General features: G+C 34.2%; 1 protein-coding gene across 1 annotated transcript; it reads left to right on the forward strand.

The window, feature by feature from the left end:
• The first annotated feature begins 1,796 nt into the window (after window positions 1–1,796).
• On the forward strand, window positions 1,797–20,618 carry LOC100367563 (neuropeptide S receptor-like). The gene is made up of 9 exons (XM_078007410.2): window positions 1,797–2,021; window positions 2,579–2,714; window positions 2,927–3,030; window positions 13,546–13,639; window positions 14,477–14,767; window positions 15,112–15,237; window positions 18,930–19,110; window positions 19,366–19,468; window positions 20,501–20,618. The coding sequence occupies exons 1-9, from the start codon at window positions 1,884–1,886 to the stop codon at window positions 20,546–20,548; spliced, it is 1,221 nt and encodes a 406-aa protein (XP_077863536.1). The 5' UTR covers window positions 1,797–1,883; the 3' UTR covers window positions 20,549–20,618.
• Window positions 20,619–22,232: the final 1,614 nt, after the last annotated feature.

The following is a 22,232-nucleotide window of genomic DNA, read 5'->3' on the forward strand; positions in this document are numbered from 1 at the left end:
TGTATGTGATTTTCAAATTTATGTACTCAGAGCTTTATTCAGTTCGATTTGATATATTGTATTGTTGTTTTATTTGAAATTGTTATCATACTCGTATTATTGATGTCGTTGCTATTCATGTAATATTATATGTTATAATATTCTTGAGAGGGGAGGCATGTCGCATACGGCTTATTTACCACTTCCGTGTCACCGAGAATGTTCTAGCACCGTACTGTGTCTGGGTGGAATATTCTAGATTTTTTTGGGAAAATGGTTGAATAGGTAGTAGAACACTGTAGGAGGCAATATAAGGTAGTGGAACATTCTAGAGATTTGTAGTAAGTTCCAGACTCATTATGTATCTAGTCATTGGAGTAGTGGAGTTTTACCGCGTTATTGCACTTGATGTTTGCAGAGTATAATAATACCAGTACCAGTTGAAACCTCATCTGTTGGCTCCGTGTTCGTATTTTATCATCGCCGCCAGGGAAGTCTTCTGTTACTGTTGCCATTTTGGTATTTGAACCATCACACCTGTACTATACCAATTACGGTAATATTATAAAACTTATACTAATAAACTAATATTATAATACTTATAAAACATGCATAGTTGAGTGTTTTATCTTGGAACATTACATGTGTGTTTGTTTGTTTTAGAAAGTGTTTCAAGACGAAACAATTTGTAAGAAAAGTGTTTTAGTTACACTGATGAAATTGTGTAAATGTCATATACATAAACACTTATGAAACATGCATAGTCGAGTGTTTTACCTTGAAACATTACATGTGTCTTTGTTTTAGGAAGTGCTCCATGGTAAAACAGTTTAACAATTTGGAAGAAAAGTGTTTTAGTGTTTTACTCTCATGAACACAAATATGTCTTATACATTAACACTTTGAAAACATTTATAGTTTGGTGTTTTGGGTTGAAACATCGTTGGTGATTTTGCTTTCTGAAGTGGTTCAAATTGAGCATTTTTTGAGAAAAATTACATGTGAGAATGCTCAGATGTGATTGGAACTACCGTTCACCAAATGCGGATTAGTAAAATCCGTTAGGCCACGAGGTATTTCACCACGTGTCTCGATTTCTAGTTGTACTTAGGTTGGTAAGACCATATAGGTTGGTGAGGGACATACAATTATTTTCTGGATGTATTGTCATGATCCATCGCATCATTACGTCACTTTCGGTGATTGTCTAGTTGGCATATATACCATAATGTTTACTCACGAGTCCCGAAACTTTTCACTCAATTTCGCATAAACGAGGATGCATTAGTCCTTAAATGTTCTATCAACAAACACTTTAATTACACATTTATGTCACCGTAGAACACCTAGTGTTTTGTTTCGGAAAAGTGTATTTTTGTGTGTTTATAATGTGCTTAATTTTCATCAAAAAGCGCTTTAATAACTCCATAAAACACTTTTCTAAAAATACTAAAACACTACTGTTTTGATAGAAAATACAAGTGTTTTATTATAAAGTACACATGTTTTTAATTACAACAGTGTGTTTTCAATTAAAACGGTGTGTTTTATTTGAAAACATGAAAGTGCTTCCGAAATTTACAGTGTAGTTTTACAGGAGGTTTAGTGGGGATTCCGCGCTTTTTCAAGAATACCCGAGAATATAACGGGGTCCACAGTGGGTTAGAACAGTACATGAAGCCTGTGTACGACTCGGACACGTGAGAGTGTGTACCAGCTTTAATGCGTCAATCACGTATTAAACACGCATTGTGCGAAAATTGGTTATATGACATACGTTTACCTATCAATTTATTATGTTTACTTCTCAGATTTGGTGTTTCTACAACTAATATCAGAAAGTGTTATTCGGTCTCGGAATGACTCATACGGCACCGTTTAATATATTACGTTTACAATAAGTTATGACATCCAAGTTGAATGAGATGAAGTATGCAGCGGTAATGGGGGCGTTCATCAACACAACTGTATATAATAACACTGTGAATAATAGTACATATGACATACCAGAGAAACATCAATCTGTGCTGTCCATGTATCAGGTATGTGAAATTGAAATTAACTCAGCTAGGTAATATCTTGATCAGAGCTGACATGGATAGCCAATACTGAACAAATTAATATAAAAAATATATTGTCCAGCCAGAGCAGACAAATCAAAATAGCCTGGATAGGAGAAGCACCATTGGTAATTGATAGTGAGTTCATGCAGTTTAATACACCACGTTTACGAACATGAGAGAACATACTATTATATTCATTTGATTATGATCTTCTCTCGCCTAATAAAGCGAACAATTTAATTAAAAATAAACAAACATTTTGTATATAATATATGTATACGTTCAGCTAATGTTATTTAATTGTTCTTAACATTAAAGAAAGGTACACTTTTATACAAATAAAAGAAACATAAAATCTTATAACATTATGTAAAATAATGACTTCATTCAATGACGACAAACGGAATGATAAAACTGTACCCTCACGTTTTATTTACCAGAAATGTATTATATAATGATTATGAAAAAAACGTCATAAGCTGTTTATTTTATATAATAATTCAAACATATCATGCAATATGTATTTTTCTTTCCAGACGGAACAGCTTATTTTACTTTGGTTTCTCTTCGCATTTGTTGTTATTGGAAATGCTATTGTTTTAGTTTCTGTTTGCTTAGTGAGGCACAAGAAGTCTAGAATGAACTTTTTCATCATGAACCTCGCCATCGCAGGTTAGTGTTAAATACAACGACGCAAACTACAATATAATTATAATGTTGTGACGAAAATATACGGACTTCGTTTTGTAGCGGCAAATCCTCGTATGCACCAATCAGCTTTAAGTTTACTCCGGATCTATGTAATATTTGATTCATAGTTATAGTGTGTTATTTTTATTTCGTATACAAACATATTGTCATGCTGCCTACATCTTATTTTGCAGACTTGTCCGTCGGATTGTTGAACATTCTACCAGATATTATACACAGATACACTCGCGAATTTTATGGTGGTGAGATTGTATGTAAACTGGTGAAGTATGTTCAGGTAATATAGTGAAACAAACTTGTAGAGTGATATCAATAACTGTCCCGCTTAGATACAATAAGTTGTATAATGCATGGGTTGAAACTTGATATACATAAATTAATTATATTATTATGAAACGTGTGATCCCGTTGACCCTTGACGACTCGTTAAATAAAAAAAATAGTTCTCTGGTGGTCTGAATCATCTGTTATTATTACGGACGCTAACAACTTGATCACTGTGTGTTTCAATGCTGTTTACAACTGTTTATGTTTAAACTTATAATCAATATTCACCCAGATATTTCATAAATTAGATTCATAAGTATATCAAACCTGTATATCGACGAGTTTTTACACGACAACTTTGCAAAATGCGCGTTCTTGATATTATGACTCCTTTTACAGTGTAAGGCCTGCTTATGGATGCTGAGAGGGGCACCCACAGAACTGTACAGTACAAATAGTACTGGAAATGAAGTACACACACACCAACATATCAAGTTAAAGTTCCTGGCTTCAATACTTCTCAAAATAATGATAATAGACAAAGCACATAATAATAGAATGAATAAATTGTCTAAGTGTGCATGGTGATAACTCATAATTCCAGGATGTGGAAATTTATAACAGTCAATGGATTCTTGCAACACAACAACGAAGAGGTACATGATTTCTGCTTGCAGAGGATCGCAATACACAGTTGAAATAATGGAGCATAACTGTCCTAAATCTAAATAACCTCAAAATTCTAGCACTATAAGCTTTGTATCCACTAACAGTACGGTCATTATGTTCGTATAATGATAGAAGTCATTTTATTACACAAAAAGTAATTACAAACGATTCAACTAACTCCCATCATTCAACTAATCAACCCCAAACATGCAACTAACCAACCAACCAACTAACTTACCAGCCTGACGAACCGTACACAGACACAGCAGAAAAATGCCCCAGATGCAATATGGCCACATTGTTCCCTGTAGGTATATCTTTTTACAAAATAAACCAGTCTATGACACCGTAAAACCAGGCCACATAATACCAACCAGGCGAAATGTGCATAAATAATTTTGGTTCAGATACTGAAAAATGTTTCCTTTTAGTTAAAATTAATGTCCATTTTAACACTTACCAGAATCACATTAATGAATAAGTCATGTATTGTGTTGTCAAGCAAAGACATTCTGATCTCTGGCAGCTGATGTAGTGTACGCAACCAATCCACATCTCTTCGATTCACTAGAAAGTGAGAACAAATGAATACCACCATTGAAATCAGATCCACAAAAAATTCTACAGCCAGACTTAAAGACCATAGCTGAGCTACAAAGCAAAGATGGAACAAGTTGTTGCAACATAATACAATCCAAAATTGTAAATGGGCCTCAATTTGAATATATTATGAACACACCAATGAATGCCGTTTTTAGCCGTTAAGAAAACGGTCATGTACCTTACACCCACTTAATGCAATACGTACTTACCACACCCTCAACGGCAATGTTCTAAAAGCGACTTGATGTGGGACATACACTTGATGCGTGAGGTCCACGTTGACCTGATGGGAATCTCACGATTGCAAGATATTACGATAAATTTATCGAGAGCGATGTAGCTCAAAACGGCTTATTGTAATCGAAGAAACGAAACGAAACAAAACGGGCCAGTATATTCACCTTTCAGTCGTGTACATAACTACATAAAATATTTGCCGAAAATAACGAGATTTTAATTACTAAACGTTTCGTTCCGCTTAGACAGATAATCGGAAATGATAGAAACAAGTGTTCTACACGTATATTACTGCCAAAAAAGGCAGCTGAGACTTTCAGTTCAGTTAGATTTCGAGAATAAAAAACAAAATAAACGCAGTCAAAGGCGCCGACCACGCGCATTTATATTTAATACCGTTTGACTAAGTACGGAAGCTCATTAGGGACATGACAAAAAATATTTAATCTCGAAATTTTGACTTTCAGTCTCGAATGTTTGACTTTCAATCTCGAAATTTTGACTTTCAATCTCGAAATTTTGACTTTCAATCTCAACATTTTGACTTTCAATCTCGAAATTTTGACTTTTAATCTTGACTTTCATAATGCTGAAATTTCTACTTTTAACGATTGAACGTTACGAATTGCATAATCCAATGATAACTGCACTCAAATAGACATTAAAGGTTAGATTTGTTGTTCATTTTATTGAATATTGAACACTCCCAATTAAGTGTGTTCTACATCAGCGTACTCCCCTTTTCTATAAGCCAAAGTGGTCCACAAGTGACAACATATATTTAATTCATCGCGGCAAAACTCTATTATTTCACGGCAAAACACTATAACTTCACGGCAAAACTTTATTATTTATTGGTAAAAGTTTATTATTTGACGGCAAAACTCCACAATTTGACGGTAAATCTTTAATTAGTTGCGGCAAAACTCTATCACTTGTAGCGGCAAAACTCTCCGCGTCACGGCAAAACTCTCCATTTCCCACAGCGGAAGTCATTTTTCAATCAAACCTCAGACAACTAATACATTTATTAGATGTCTGAGATCAAACGCAAAACTGTTCAATGTCGACTAAGTTTAGTAACTGTGATCAGCACCGCTGTCTGCTGCAAATTCGTATGCATTATGATAGGAATGCCGCGTTTTGTGTTAATAACCAATACATCTGGGGATGCTATCGAAGTACCGACTGAGCAAATTCGTATATGATCGTGATCTAGGATTAATGGGAATATAATAAAGTAGGTTTCCTACTATAATAAAATATCATCGAATTTATAGCACCAAGCACTCCACGCAGTAAAATAAAGTTCAACGCTTTAATTAAAACTAACACTACTTTTGTAGTCGGTAGAAACCCAGTGTGCGTCCAAGTAAAGGACTATCCGTTTCTAGTTTGCTCAAAAATATGATAATTATCTTCACAAGAACGGAGGCTGGGGAGAGAAATATATATCAGCGCTGTACTATGTTGGTAAGGATATATGTTAAAATCAGTACTCGCGAAGTCAAGTCGGAGTAATAGATAGTAACATCAAAAAATTACGAGAAGAATAAGAAAAGTTCAAACAAGGGTTTCTATCAGATTGGGCTTCACTAGCTTCACTAGCTTTGGTCGTTGAGACATTCCGCTGGTTCCTGGAATCCTCAATAATTTTGAAATTCGTTGCCTCTTGTATGTAATTTCTAAATGTCACGTAAACTTGTTGATTATTTTGTTATTGCTATTCAATGAACTGGCTGTATACGATCACCATACATTCATGTTAACCCAAATTAAATACCCAATTACCCTATCCTAGTCGTGTTTGCGAAGATTTAGTTTACATTGACAGTTTCGTCTTAGTACTGCGCGATTACAGGTATATACAATTAAACCAGTCGGAAATGGATTTTAAAAAGGTTATATTCAATTAATCAAAAATGATTGGTTTTATGCCATTAAATATGTATTTGTGATATTATTACTAATTATTAGTGAACGATCAAATAATTAACATGGTAAATTGAAAATAGTACACAAAATGACTTCCAAAATCTCAATGTAAATATATAATATCTAACATGTTCTTAATCTCAATATTATATTTTTATAGAAGAACCTTCCCAAATAAAAGAAATTCTTATATTTGAAAAAAATAAGTGTTATTAACTAAACCATGTACTTTCACACTCAAGCAAGAGAAAGGACACGTTAGACATGTTAATGAATTAGCCCTGCACTCTGAGTGTTTTACTGTTTGCAGTCTTAAAAACATATTTTTTTTCACAATCGTCTAGTTGATAGTATGTGAACCTTTTCGGTTCACTGTCAATCTGTCATTTGAGAAAAGAAACGGAGCAATGATATGCAAAAATGCCATTTTAGTAGCGGTTTCCATAGATCACAATGAAAACACATCTTCTCGTTAAAAACAAACAAAAATATGTTAGTATTTAAATATTTCTAGACACCAAAAAATACCTAGTAAGCATTATATATATATATATATATATATATATATATATATATATATATATATATATATATATATATATATATATATATATATATATATATATATATATATATATATATTTTCATCACATGTCATCAAGTATATTTTTTTTAGATATACCCTTGCCATGGGAAACAGTGATAAAATGTCATAAACCAGGCAAAACTTACTCGGCAGCGTCAGATCAGAACATTGTATTACCAGCATCGAAATAAATCGGAATTTTAGGAATATTTTCATTTCGAATTTTCGTTGATTCGGTGGATCCAATGTTCATTTCTTGATGAAATGAAATCAATTACTACATTTTATTATTACACATTACCTGTCCATGTAACTCCCCGTATAGCTCGCCTGTGGCTCTGATGAATACGGCCGCTATACAATGAGTCGCTCGTTCGCGATAATGTCACACTGGTTCGAATTACCAATGAATTATATATAGATTTATACAATTATATATACCCTTCAGTATATGTAAAAATCCCCACTCTATTTGCGTCCGTATATCGAACCACACAAACTCACCGACAGAAAAAATCAAAATGCAAAATGTTGAAAGTTCTTGTATGGAAAACTACAATGATATGTGACTCGCGGCGCGAGCAATTGACAAGATCGCATTCTTACGATATGAATACGTAAACAAACACAACGCTTTCGGCAGTTGACTATATGATAAAAGAGAAGATATCTCCTTGTATAGTAATGTTGTTCCGGAACTGTTGTGCCAGGTTGTTTCACCTCTTACTGGTGCAGTTATTGCCGCTGAGGATTTTGACAAGTGAACTCTAAATTCGGGTGTCAAAAAATATTATTTGTAAGCTTCGGGGTATATGAGATTTGTCTCCCGGGTGTAGGAATTATTTACCTCTCTTGCGCTTCGACGAATATTTGTCACATGTGGGAGAAAAATCTTGATAGACACGTGACCTCAGTTGCAGTTAATTAATAATTATTTATTTATTGTTAAACCTCATTCCCGCGCACGTCACGTTGATTGGTCGAAAGGCGGTCTCGGGCGAACAGCAGGGCATTCACCCGCCTGACAACACCTGAAAACAACGTTCGAAATCTCTAAAAAAAATGTACGTTGGGCTACTTCTTGAGACCCCCCCCGCCTTGTAAATTGCACCAAAACTACCCCAACATGTGCAATATGAATTTGGTTGTTCATGTTTGCATATAAGTTGTGTTTGATCGATATCAGTTATCACGGATTTTTGACAGGAGTTCCATGGCAGTTCGCAATGTTCCAAACACATGGTTGGCAGTGGTACGCTTGCAAGCAACATAAAACGTTCAGCATTTCGAGGAGATATTCCACGAGAAGACTTCACGCACAACATGCGTAAACACTGTGGCAGCGACAGAATTCAATGCAGACGAAATCGGAAACTATAACAATTTTGATCCTTTAGTCCATACCTAAACTTGACGTTTTGATGCGGGAATTGTACCCGAATGCAGAGAAAAGTAGCTCTGGTCTCTATAGTTAATCTAGTATGATTAAAATACGATATGTCGTCGATCGTCACCATCTGAACAAGTAAAAGTAGATGTTAGTAGATTATTTAATTGAACAATTATTAACCATAACTTCTAGGGATAATGAACCCATCAGGACGATAAATCTTAAAAGCGGGGTTTGGCGAGCTATTTTTCGCATTTTTGTTTTGGTTCGTTTGTTAATTCATATTGTACTAATTTCGTCTTTGTGGACTTTGGCACGTTACACAAAATCTTGTTTTAGGCGTTCTCAATACAGTCATGAAAAGAAAATCATCATAAATAATTTGTTGGAGAGCCATCCCATGTTCAAACCAAGAATGCTTAAACTTCGCTCCCCAATAACTGTGATACTAAGTATTTTGATAACAGGGAAAATAATAATTTTACTGTATATACATTACGCAATTTGGTTGCGATTCGAAAAAACAAGAACTATATCACGTGATGATTGGCAGTGATACAACACTAAATTCAGTGCATGCCGAAATGTTGTTTGAAGAGACACTTAGCGCAATGTTATTTTGAAATCAATGTTCACAATGCGTCATTAGTACAATTTAAACAGTCGAACCGTGAAAAAATTCGAATACTACCTCGTCAAACTCTGCTTACGTCGCTTTAATAATTGTTGCTTATTATAATTATTCATAACACATTCATCGATGCTCTGGTCAGTAAGTTTATTTTTTGCAAGGAAACATGACATTGATATAGTTAGCAATGTTCGATGGGAATATATGTTGCAGTAACAATGCCATGCTAGCCAACAACAAATTTGTTAACATTAAACAACTTGCTTTTGCCTCAGCAATTATTGAGAAAAATAGAAGATGTTTACGTATGATTATTGTAAGTAACATAGACTTTTCTAGATTGAGTTTTTATATCTACTTCACAACATTTTCTTTGCAAAATTTCCAACAATGGTAGTGAAAGTAAAAACAAATATATAATATAACACCACAAAATGTAAATAAACCAACGTAAATACTAATTAGATTGATGTTAAATGCTGCCAAAACTAGGTGAATAGCGAAAGTCGAAATTTCGAGATTGAAAGTCAAAATTTCGAGATTGAAAGTCAAAATTTCGAGATTGAAAGTCAAAATTTTGAGATTTAATATTTTTTGTCATGGCCTTAATGGGCTTTCGTAACTAAGAAAAAAACACAGCAAGAAAAATTTAAATCAGACTTGTAATTTCTAGTGACTTAACTCGAACGCAACATTGATCAATGTAAAAGTGCATAAATTCGAACCAGCCATCAAATTCAAAATTCAAACGATCTCGTTGAATGTCAATCAAAATAAACTCCATATTTAGAAAGACAAAAAAACTAACAACATATAAATATTACAAACAAGAGTGCAATAAAGGTTAGCAGCAAAGGACGAGAATGTGCATGTGGGAAATCGACCTACAAGAGCTCTAATTCGTGAACTCGAAGAAAATTATGCTGAAGTGAGAACACGCTATATACTTCGCGGAATACTCACTAAAAGATCGAGAAAAGGGGCATCCTTACAAATAATTGTCTGCAATTTTGTGAACATGACGACGTGCAAACAACGAACAAAACTCGTGGTCCTTCAAGGAAACTTAGCGATTGCGAAGTTAGATATATACAGCTGTTGAAAATATGAGCAGATTCACGTGGAAGATTTTCAACTATTACCAACAACACTACGATAATGACTTTCCTTTTTCGACATTGAGAAATTCTTTTGTTTTTATGAAGAAAAATACAGTATTTTTACCAATTAAAGTCATATTTATTAAAGTTATTGTTCATACACGAGTTGTCGAACACACTAGATAGTTTGTAATTCCATTAAGTTTTTTTTCAGTCATAATTCAAAACAAATAAATTGCACAAAAATAGAGAATATAGCACATTTTCTTTTTTCTGTAATATTCTAGTGTAATTAGTTATTATGAAAATTATTGATGGGTGCATGGGGGACACATTTCGTTATGAATTATTCTTAACATAAATTTCTGAATTATCTTTTCAAAATCAGTTTTTTCAGGGTTTATTTTCTCCCAACAAACGAAAGAATTTCACAATGTCGAAAAGGGAAAATGTTTGTCGTAGTGTTCAACATTGTAAAATGTCGACTTCCTGAAAAATACACATGGAAACGGATGACAAGATCAGCGTTAGAATGATTTTCGGAAGTAAATTTTATCTCCACTCAAGGTATCTTGAAGGACTAAAGGAAATTGACACACACCGAATCATATTTATGGATTAATCGGGATTCAGGTACCATAGTGTTTGTAACAGAGTATAGGGACATGCGCATATTGGTTCTAGAGTTGAAATTTAAAGATACGCAGAAAGCTGAACTTGCTCGTTTAGCTAATTAACATAGGATTGTATATGCAAACATCGTCAAGGATTCCCCCGACACGGATTCTTTTTTTAACAATTTTCCATGATGCGGCAAACTCTGCAAATGACCGGAAACGTCGTTTTCGTTGATAACTCGCCATACTAGTGGTGATGAACTGTTTAGCTGATCATTTGGATATTCAATTCATATTTAACCCAACTTATTGGAATATTCTTTCGGAAATTTGAGATATTGTTCAACAAATCCTGTACAGGGATATGTCTGATGACAACTAATAATAAGCAATTCTCCAGCCAGTACGGTCTTGCTGTGTTAATAAAAACACGATGTATACTTTCCCTTCCGGTGTTTCATTTTTTTTGTGAACGTATTTAATATACGGAAATAGCACTCATGTGTGCGCTTGCGTGAGTCAAAGAAGCTGGTGAGGCTGTGTCACAACATGTTCAATTTATTTCAAACGCGTTTGGTCGGCGCCTTTGATTGCGTTTATTTTTTTATTCTCGAAATATACCAATGGCAGCGTTTGTTGTTTCATGCCTCACAACTGAAAGTCCCAGCTGACTTTGATTTGGCTGTAATATACATGTAGGACACTTGTTTTGCTGATTACAGATTTCCGATTATCTGCAATTCGCGAAACGAATCGTTTACTAATTAACACCTGTTATTTTGGGCAAATATTTTATGACGTTAGTTATATACAAGACTGAAAGGTGAATATACTGGCCACGTTTTAACAGACGATTGTGAATATTGTACGTGTAAGACCCTTGTTTCGCTTAATTCAGATTTCCGATTATCTGTAATTAGCGAAACGAACCGTTTACTAATTAAAATATCGTTAAGTTGGGCAAATATTTTATGAAGTTATATACACGACTGAAAGGTGAATATACTGGTCAAGTTTTGTCCGACAATTGTGAATACTGTACGTGTAGGACACTTATTTCGCTTATTACAGATTTCCGATAATCTGTAATTAGCGAAACGAATTGTTTACTAATTAAAATGTCGTTATTTTTGGCAAATGTTTTGTTAATATTGTGCGTATCAAACCCATTTTCTCTGATTACAGTTTATTTTTTTATGTTTGTCACCCCGTTTCGTTTCGTTTCTTTGATTACAATAAACCGCTCTCATAACCTCGTGATGCGAAACACACACATTGACCCGATAATAAGGCCACTTTTACAATGGTGATGTAGCTCACAGATTCTTGATGCGTCCCGTAAACGTTGATTCGATATTACGATCATATTTTCAATGGCAAGGCATCCAACACCCTCTTGTTGTAGGACGTAGGCATTGACCCGACATCAAGGTTACATCTTTTACGGCAATGTAGCTCACGCTTCTTGATGTCAAACATACTCTTCGACCATAAATTACGTTCACATTATTTTGACGCTTACCCGATATTACGATACAGTTCTGGCAATGTAGTTTACATCTGCTTGATACGAGGCCTACACATTATTCCCCCAGCGTCGATGTAGCTCACGTGCGCTTGACATGAGTTGCACACAGTGACCCGGGATTATGACCTTATATTTCTTGCAATGTAGCTCACATCATCTTAATGATAGATGTACATAGTAAACCGATATTATGATCTCATCTTTCATACAGTGTAGCTCACAGCTTCTTGACGAGAGATGTACACAGTGAACAGATATTATGATTTCTATCCTTCATTACTATGTCGCTCACACCTTCTAGTTGAAAGAAGAACACAGTGATCCAATATTATAATGTTATCCTTCATGGCAATGTACTAGATCACCGCTTATGGAGGATAAATGTCCACAGTGAACCGATACTATGAGTTCATCCTCCATGGCCAATGTAACTCACAGATTCTTAATGAATGTTGTACACAATTATCCGATATTATAATCATATCCTCTATGGCAATGTAGCTCCCTGCTTTTTGATGAGAGATGTACACAGTGACCCGATATCATGGTCTTATCTATCGTGGCAATGTAATTAACAGCTTCTTGGTGAGAGATACATAGAATAAACATAAATAAGAATTACAACCTCTATTGCAATGTAGCTCACATCTACAAGACGAACACAATGACCCGATATTACAATCACAGGTTGCATGTTTTATGCGCTGCTCCTCTCGATTTGGGACACAGACATTGAACCGATATTGCGATCGCATCCTAAATGGCATAACCAAGTTATCGAGTTGTACACACTCACCCGCTATAAGCACATTCTCAATGGCAATGTAGCTCATAACCTCTTGATGCGAGATGTAAAATTTACTACGATTTTATGATCAACAGCAACGGTAACTAGCACATTCTTTATGTAAGACATATATATTGTCCCGATGTTATGACCATTTCCTCAATGGTGATGCAACTCACAGCACCTTTATGTGAGACAAACACATTGACCCTATATTATGATCACTTCCTCAATGGCGATGTAGAGCATATCTATTTGATGTGAGACACACACATTGACCCGATACGACAATATCATTCTTAAGAATGATGTTACTCACATTCTTCTATATAAGACATGCACATTGATTCAATACCTGGTATCATATAACGATTATATCTTCGGTTGATGCAGTTAAACCCTGATACTCAAGAGTGTTTCAATGGGCAATTTATTTTTTCAGGCAATTGTTGTTTACGGGTCAACGTACCAGTTGGTGGCGCTTAGTATTGACCGATACGATGCAATCGTACATCCTATGAACTTTTCTGGCAGTGGTAAGTTGCATGAGATATCTGTGTAATAGTAATTTTTAACTATTGACATGCAGATATTGAAATTAGTAGTTTATAATATTACTAATGTAATGATTGAAATATGTTTGACTCAAACTATTAGTAAATAATGAATATAGCTAGGGAATGAATCGGGCTTTAATAAACAAATTAGAAACTAATGTCAACAAGGGTCAAAATGTATTGGCACTACACCTCTAGTAAGTTGTTTTTTCCCTTATTAATGGATCAGGATTGAAACAATTTTACCTAGAAACTAATAACAGCCAAATGGTTTTGATCTAAATAAAGTGTAACTAATGATAATTAATTACAGTCAAGAATTAAAATGTCCTGAACCTAAACTACTAGATATTGATTTAACTCAAAGTAATTATTAACAACCAAAATTGAATTTAACTATTGGCAGCTGGCAGCCTAGCGTAACGGTTTTAAAATTATCTTTGCTCGAAGCATTAGTAACTAGTGAAAGCAATAATCAATACAAAAACATTAGTGAATAATGACAGCCAATTATTCAAATGGTTTACCTAGTAAATAATGGAAGCTAATAATTAGAATAGATTGAACTTAAAAACATTAGTAACTAGTAACAGCAAAATATTGAAATGTCCATGATTTTACCAACTAGCAACCAATATCAGCCAAGGAGTGACATGGCCTTAATATAAACCAAATATGAATAATATCAATAATGGCGTGGGATGTTGGTGGTTGTTTTGAACGCGGCACAATGTCAGGTAAATAATATTATACAACATGTGTGAGTGTAAATTATTACACATCATGTCTTACTATTTCATCCAAAATCTATTTCAGACAAACGATCGATGATAATGGTGATTTCTATGTGGGTAGTGGCATTTATATTAGCTGTACCGAGTCCAGTGTTTTTTGAGGAAACTGTCCTTGAAAATGGTGAAGTTCAGTGCTGGATAGAGCTTCCGCAAACGTGGGTTTGGAAACCATACTCCGTAATACTGGCCTTTCTTTTATTTTTTATTCCTCTTGTAATCGTCACGTTCTGTTATTCCGTCATTATATATACAATTTGGCGAAAAAGTAAAATGATGGTTCCTGCAAAGCGAAGAATCTTCAACGAAAAAAATGGTGAGTTTTAACCACGCTAAGAGACGTAACAGAAAACCCATACACAGGAACACAATAAATTCGAAGTAATTGGGATATAGCAATTGCTAATATAATAGTGCATTGTATTATAAAACATGCAGACGTACACTTGTAGAAGCTGAATATTAGAGCATAATATTAATTTACAGCTTACGCCTTCCAATACACCATATTTTGTCATACCAATTTAGAATAAACATATTTACTGTCAGTGATATTACATGTACACCTGAATTAATTGCCTAGTTTTTTCTATCTAATTATATTTACTTTTCATTGTCATAGTATTATCCACACAATATTCTTTCTTTATATTCTCCAAGGTAACTATAAGAGAAGTTCCAAAATCAAGTCGAATTCTATAAGTGCCAAAAGAAGCGCCAGTTCGAGGGGATTAATACCAAAAGCCAAGATCAAAACAATAAAGATGACGCTGTGCATTGTTCTATGTAAGTTCAAATTCAAAATGTAAAATGTTTAGATAATTGTGCTGTTAGCTGTTAATGTGTCTAATTACACAATGAGTAATTAAAAACAGCCACATAATCTAGAAAATGCGAAACATATATATATATATATATATATATATATATATATATATATATATATATATATATATATATATATATATATATATATATATATATATATATATATATATAGGCTATATATATTGTTAAATAAAATTTTAATGAAATTCCACAAACGATAATAATTAGTATGCTACCGAAAACTACAAAATCAACGGATGTTCAGTATATAATGAGAAACAAAAAATGTCGCGATACCAAGACACAAAACCTGCACTGCTCTGGATACAATTGATTACATATAGCATTTACTTGGCTAGGGAAATTTCTATATGTATCATAACTTAGACGTAAACTGATATGTATATATCGTTCAAGTGATTTAACACTGCAATTATATAATAAGTAACAAAAAGGTTACAAAAACATTACACAGTACATACATACAGTACAATCAAACCATTCAAGTTTTTACACATCCACCATTATTTGCTAGCAGTGTATAAAAACTCCATGTTATACTACACAGTATACACAGTTTTGTCCACATGTGTGCGCCTAACAGGCTGCCACTCTCACAATTGCTCTTTGTTTTTTCGAGTTTATTGACATTCACTGATTAATAGTCAAACACTTGAATTACCTGGACTTGCACTGAACTGATATCAGAGGGACGTTTATTCACAATGCTGCAGGTTTTCCATTTTCAATTTCAACTCACCTGGTTGCACTGCAAGTATACAGCTTCACATGAACAGTAGACTTGGCAATTACTTCATTCTTATGCAAATAGTGAAACACCTGCAATTTGTACACTTCAAATGCAGATATTTATCAAACTTGCATTCTCTCCTTACTCTTCTAAAAAGGGACACCTTCATACTCAAATGTTCTTCCGCTATATGGCATGCCATTACATCATTGGGAATTCAGTCTAAACATCCAACCCGCAGAGGCGTACGTCAATTAAAAACATCTGCCTCGATAGCATGTACTAAAAATAACAGAAAAAACAGCCACGTTCAAGAACATTTTATAACGAGGAATCAACTATAACAAATCTGCAGTTGGAATGCACAATCTCCCCACAACAAAATTTTTGTCTTTTCTGAATATATCACTGAACGCAACAGTAATGCAATAGCAAATACTGAATCCTGGTTAAAAGATACTGGCGATGAACCAGTCATTGAAGAAGTTACACCACCCGGTTACTCCTACGGTCACTTTCCACGTGAAAAATCAGCAGGCAGCGGTATAGCCTTTATATATAAACCTAGCGTAGTTGTTAGCAACTGGAAGCCGTTAATAAATGTCGTCTCATTCGAGGCTGTCGCGATTGAACTTCGTTACTATGGTATCTCACTAAAAGTCATTATTATATATTACCAAATGCAAGGAATAAATACACTGTCTCTCAATTTATGGTCGAATTTGGTATTCTACTGAATTGTCAGCTTACAATAGTCATTTTGTTATAACTGTTTAACTTTCATTAGGCAACTGATTCTTCAGTTTCCAACATACACATATTTCGAGACTTAGTTCACTATTGCCAACTTACACAATGGGTGAATGAACCCACGCACACCCGTGGTTACATTCTTTACCTCACGTATACAGACTCACGTTGTTTGGTCATTAACCTTGAACAGTCTCTACATTTCAGCAGTTTCACGTTGTAAATCATGTCTCTCAGAGCTACTCGATAAACATGCACCACACACACAAAAAAACGTTTTATTACTATTCATCCATATACTAATTGGTTTACTCCTAAAATTGCAGCTAAACAAATATGTAGATCTCTTTAGAAAATTGTCTACAATCTCATTCGTGATGCCAAAACTTAATACTACACCAAGATTAACGAAGAGAAATCTATGATCAGAAGGCTCTTTTTAAGTTTTATCCAGTCTCATTCGTAATAATAATTAACCACTGCCAACTCATTCCACTGTTAATCGGCTTTACTAAAACCATTTCAAAGATAAATTGACAACCTGGATGCTGATACTTCTGACATTGACCTGCCACTCATCACCATGTCAAATATCAATAGCTATTGTGAAACCTCTTCTGAAGAAATCTGCGCTTGATTCTGATATTCTCAAGTATTACAGACCTGTTTACAATCTCTCTTTTATCTCAAAAGTACTTGTAAATGTTATAGCCATAATTCATATCGTTCCCCAAACTCACTCTTCAAAACACTACAGTCTGCTTACAGACAGTTTGCACATGATGTCATCCCGAAAGATGAAAAACATTAATTACATTAACACCTCATATCCGCATCACAAACCAACTCCTGATATACCGCCACTTATGTTCATTAGAAAAAGAACAATTCCAGAAAAAACAAACAAGGAGCTAAATGCGGAGTCACTATACAGTTTATTCTTAACAAATAGTTATAAGTGTGTAACTCGTAAACGTAATGGAAAGGGACGAAGGACACAAATATTGTTACATGCGACCCTTATTCACGAAATCAGTCATTCAACTCTCGAATGATTAGAAACATGTTTTATGCAGGGTTGTGTCGACAATTATACTGGTTTTCGAAAATCCATCATCTTTTGACCTGATTGATACAAACGGCTTACGCAACGAATTTCGATGACAATGCCGGTAATTTCATTATAGTTCAAAACAACTGTAAGTTTGAATGGACGAACATGTTGTTCAGTGTAATATGTCTTAGATAACAGCACAAAGACACATACTAACAAATATCTCGATAACATAGCATCAGAGCTCGTAAGCTCAAAGATACATATGATCACTAAGATGCGCACTAGTTTGGTGCTAAATCAATGATACAAAGTGTTAATACACATTAAAACAGGTCCGAAAAATCTTCGTTATAACTACAAATATCCGACGCCGCAACACCAGCAATTTCGCCACCACAGAGCATTTGGTCGCGTCACTAGAATAGACCATGTTGTCGCATCAGCAGCAGCAGTGATGTTGATTTTCATGCACGCTCTCCAAGAAATCAATCGTTTAAATTGGTGAGACCAGTATTTGCCTTCACAATCGTCATACAAATCTAACACCGTAGTGCTCTTGATGTCCGAGTCTTTGTCTCGCCAACACTGCTGCCGATCTGCATATTGCTCAGTCATCAAAGTCCTCCTTTTTGCAGCTTCACTTTCAATCAAAGATCTGTGCATGACCAAATGCAAAGTTCCTGTATATCGCCTTTGCTGATTTGATTATATAACAATGATGGAAAATAGATATTGATATATCTAAATGTAATATTGACAATTATTTTAACTTCCGCTTTACTGATATGTTGATCAACCAGTGTGACTGAATACAATTACTGACTGTTTGGCGAGGTTAATATCTCTGTTTATATTCTCCCAGTTTTGAACTCCATGGCATTCAACACAACACAGTGTTCACTACAAATTACACTTTTAGTTTACTTGCCGTGTCCGTGTAAATTACTGTAGAATATTGGTAAATTATGTTTATTACTGATAATTGAATATTATGTGGCTTTCGAATTTGAGATATGATTAAAAGCACTACGAAGGTTTATAATAATATGCATACATAACTGACATAATCTAACCTGGGTTTCTAATCAACAGCATTTATTGTGTGTTGGAGTCCATTTACATTGTGGTTCATACTTGAAATATATGGTCACATACCGAAAAACGATTTGACGATGACAATTCACATCATAGTTCAAAATCTGCCATCATTGAACAGCGCCACTAATCCAGCTATTTATGGGCTATTCAGTACGAATATTTGCAAAGAGTTGAGGTAAGTGATATCATGGATGTATTTTTATTATATACAAATTATATAATCATTTATTTTTAGTGATTTTTAACATTCACAGTTTGCTATAATTGAATTAACAATTGTATTGTAGTAAAGATGGTCAGACATTTTACAACAACACACATATTACTCCCTTAATGCAGTTCGCTTCATTAATATGTTGCTAGCAAATAAGTTGTAGCTTTGCAATAACGTACATCAATTCATATATTGCCTTTTATTGTGATGTCTTAGAAGAGTTTGTGGAATGTGTTTTCCCTGCCTCCGAACATCTCGGTCCCCTAAAGTACACACTAGAGACAACGTTATAAACGTTCCAGCAATAGCCAAACAAAAGGTATATTGCATGGTAAAACATGATTATTGACCTGATGAGCATGCTTGATAATTGTATCCCATGATGCAATTCGTGAGTGTATAAATCACGTGCTACATATACTCATGTCTTTTGATTATGGAATGTAACACAGTGCATCTACCATATTTATAAATGTGGCGAACTGCACCTTGGGAGTATGCATGCACATACAGCGCTTAGATAATGTAGTCACATCTATTGATGTTATTACCAAATAAGCCATAGATTGTTCACTAAACTATGTGATGCAGACATAAGCAAACAAGGCCATCACAGTGACAGTACCAATTAGTGTCACATAGATAGCTATATGCATGCAATAGGCTAAATATTACTGGGTAATCATCCTCAATCTATGTAATGATGTGTATCAATAACTCATTGTACACAACGTACTTGTAGTACTTGTGCACATCTTAACGATGGTTCTAGTTTATATTTACTACGAACTGAATAATGCATGGCGTAGTTATAATACTAGAAATGTTATGCTTAGTACAAACCATATTTTGCTTGACATACTGTAGTACTAGCAGCATTGTTAGTATAGTTAGTATATCAACTGTAATGCATGCTTTAGTTTGCTCGGATTACTATATTCTGTCTTCTTGCACCTTTTTGCATGTCAGTCGGCGCACTGTGCGATGTCGACAATGGCGTAGTGATTGTTGTCAAAGTAACACATCCTGTGCTGGGCGACGACGGAGTTGTCCACGTGGTTCTAGGAGGAAAACAAATAACAGCCAATATAACAAAACACGAAGGTATAAACTTTCAAAGAAAAGATTAAATGATTACAAAAGTCTTGTTTCATGTGGTACCTAACAAACGCCTGTCAAAATTCGCTATAAGAACATACATATTAACCATTGTATATTATTTTTGTCCATATATTATATATTTTGAGCATGTTGTCTTTTGACGTGAGGCACTTGACGTTTGATTAATATTCTATGTACGACATAAAACTGTCGCCATTATTAATTTATTAACGTTTTTCTTGCATTGTAGACGTATACCCGCTTTGAATTGGATAGCAGCGAAATTACCATGTTGTGAAGAGTGGTCGCCACGACCACGGTCCACAACGTATCGTGATACCAATTATACTGATGTCAGTATGACTGAACCACCAATTCCAATGAAAGTTAAAGATGATACTAATTCCAAAGAGTTGATTGAAGGAGTTTACACTTCACTGTGAATAATGGATTTGTTCTCTTAACATAGTTCCACGTTGTAATGACACATGATATGTGGATGTGTTACAATGACGGAGAAGCGAACACAATTGAATCTACTACAATCGCGTGTAATGTTGTAGACCGATATTATCGATATAACCTGTCTAAAACAAATTTTCATATTGAAATAATCATTCAGACATCATCTTTACCATCACCATCACTACCACAACCACCACCAAAAAAAATTGAACCTAAATAAAATAAAAAAAAAACATAAAAATATAAGGGAAAAAAAACTTAAAAAAATCGCCCACTGTATTTGAAACTATACCACCATTATTATCATAATTAAATCAATACATAGTGCATTTTTTTAAACATTACATTGAGTAATTTCTTTGTGTTAATTTGTTTATATTGTAAATGGATATCATACACGAGTTTAAGATATGAAACATAGTGCATGGTTACGGTCGTTAGGGAAGTTTTATCTTTGATGACGAACATACATAACAGAAATGGATATTCTAATTTCTGACGCTGAAACATTGTTAACCGAGCAATGTATATATAATAAATAATGGGTCATTTCAGACGCACCGCAATGTTACTTAAACCGACGAGTCGGTCTCTCGTCTAAGAAAAACAATCATTTCACATATTGAAATATAGTTCTATAGCCTGTCAAACCTACATTGTAAGTATTAACTATTGTGAATTCAGTGATTTCTAATTGTGAAATACCTAGTCATCCAATATTTAACAAAATCTAGGTTAGTGTAACACAGTTCTCACAAATGTATAACATAATACTAAAGTCAGTTACACACAATTCAAAAGCGATAAAGTGTTGCATTAAATGTGATCTTTTTGAAACATGTGTAGTTGAAAATGATAATATACAATTGATGTTCCCTTCTCCAGCGTTAACTATTGAATCAATCCATAATTCACACTGAAGCGAAAACCGTTCAATCGCATACGTGTCAGGCGTTTTCATAGATCATTTCATTAATGTAAACATATTTGATTGCAAGGTTTTTATTAGTGTTTCATGTCTTTTACTAACTACTATTTACTTTAATTACATAACTTCATATTACATTTATGCACGAACACTACCTTAACGTTTTGCTGGGATGTCACTTAGTGTGATTATTTTTGTGTTAGTTTAGGCATTGAACTCGTATAATATTGTAGGTTTAGAACTGTGCTATTTATAAACTGGGGCATATTATTCTCCAATATGAATTAGAGTAGTGTTGATTCAATGTTCCACATTGTATGCATGTTGTTTCTTTATATTATATGTTACTTGATTCACTCGATGGTTTTATTATAGGGTTGAATATAGTGTTTAGAACAAAAAGACATACGTGCGTATTTTAACAATATCATATTCTTAATATTTCTGAAGGTATTGTATATGAAAACATTGTTAAATATTGATTAAACGGTATAATAAAACATAGAAATGTAAATAACACTGTAATTCAAACTTCCGTATAGTATTCTGTTTATTTCCCGTTATATCACCACCAAAGATAGTTAATTTG

This window comes from Saccoglossus kowalevskii, chromosome 22 (genome assembly GCF_978046115.1).
Source record: "Saccoglossus kowalevskii chromosome 22, keSacKowa6.1, whole genome shotgun sequence".
NCBI classification, from domain to species: Eukaryota; Metazoa; Hemichordata; class Enteropneusta; family Harrimaniidae; genus Saccoglossus; species Saccoglossus kowalevskii.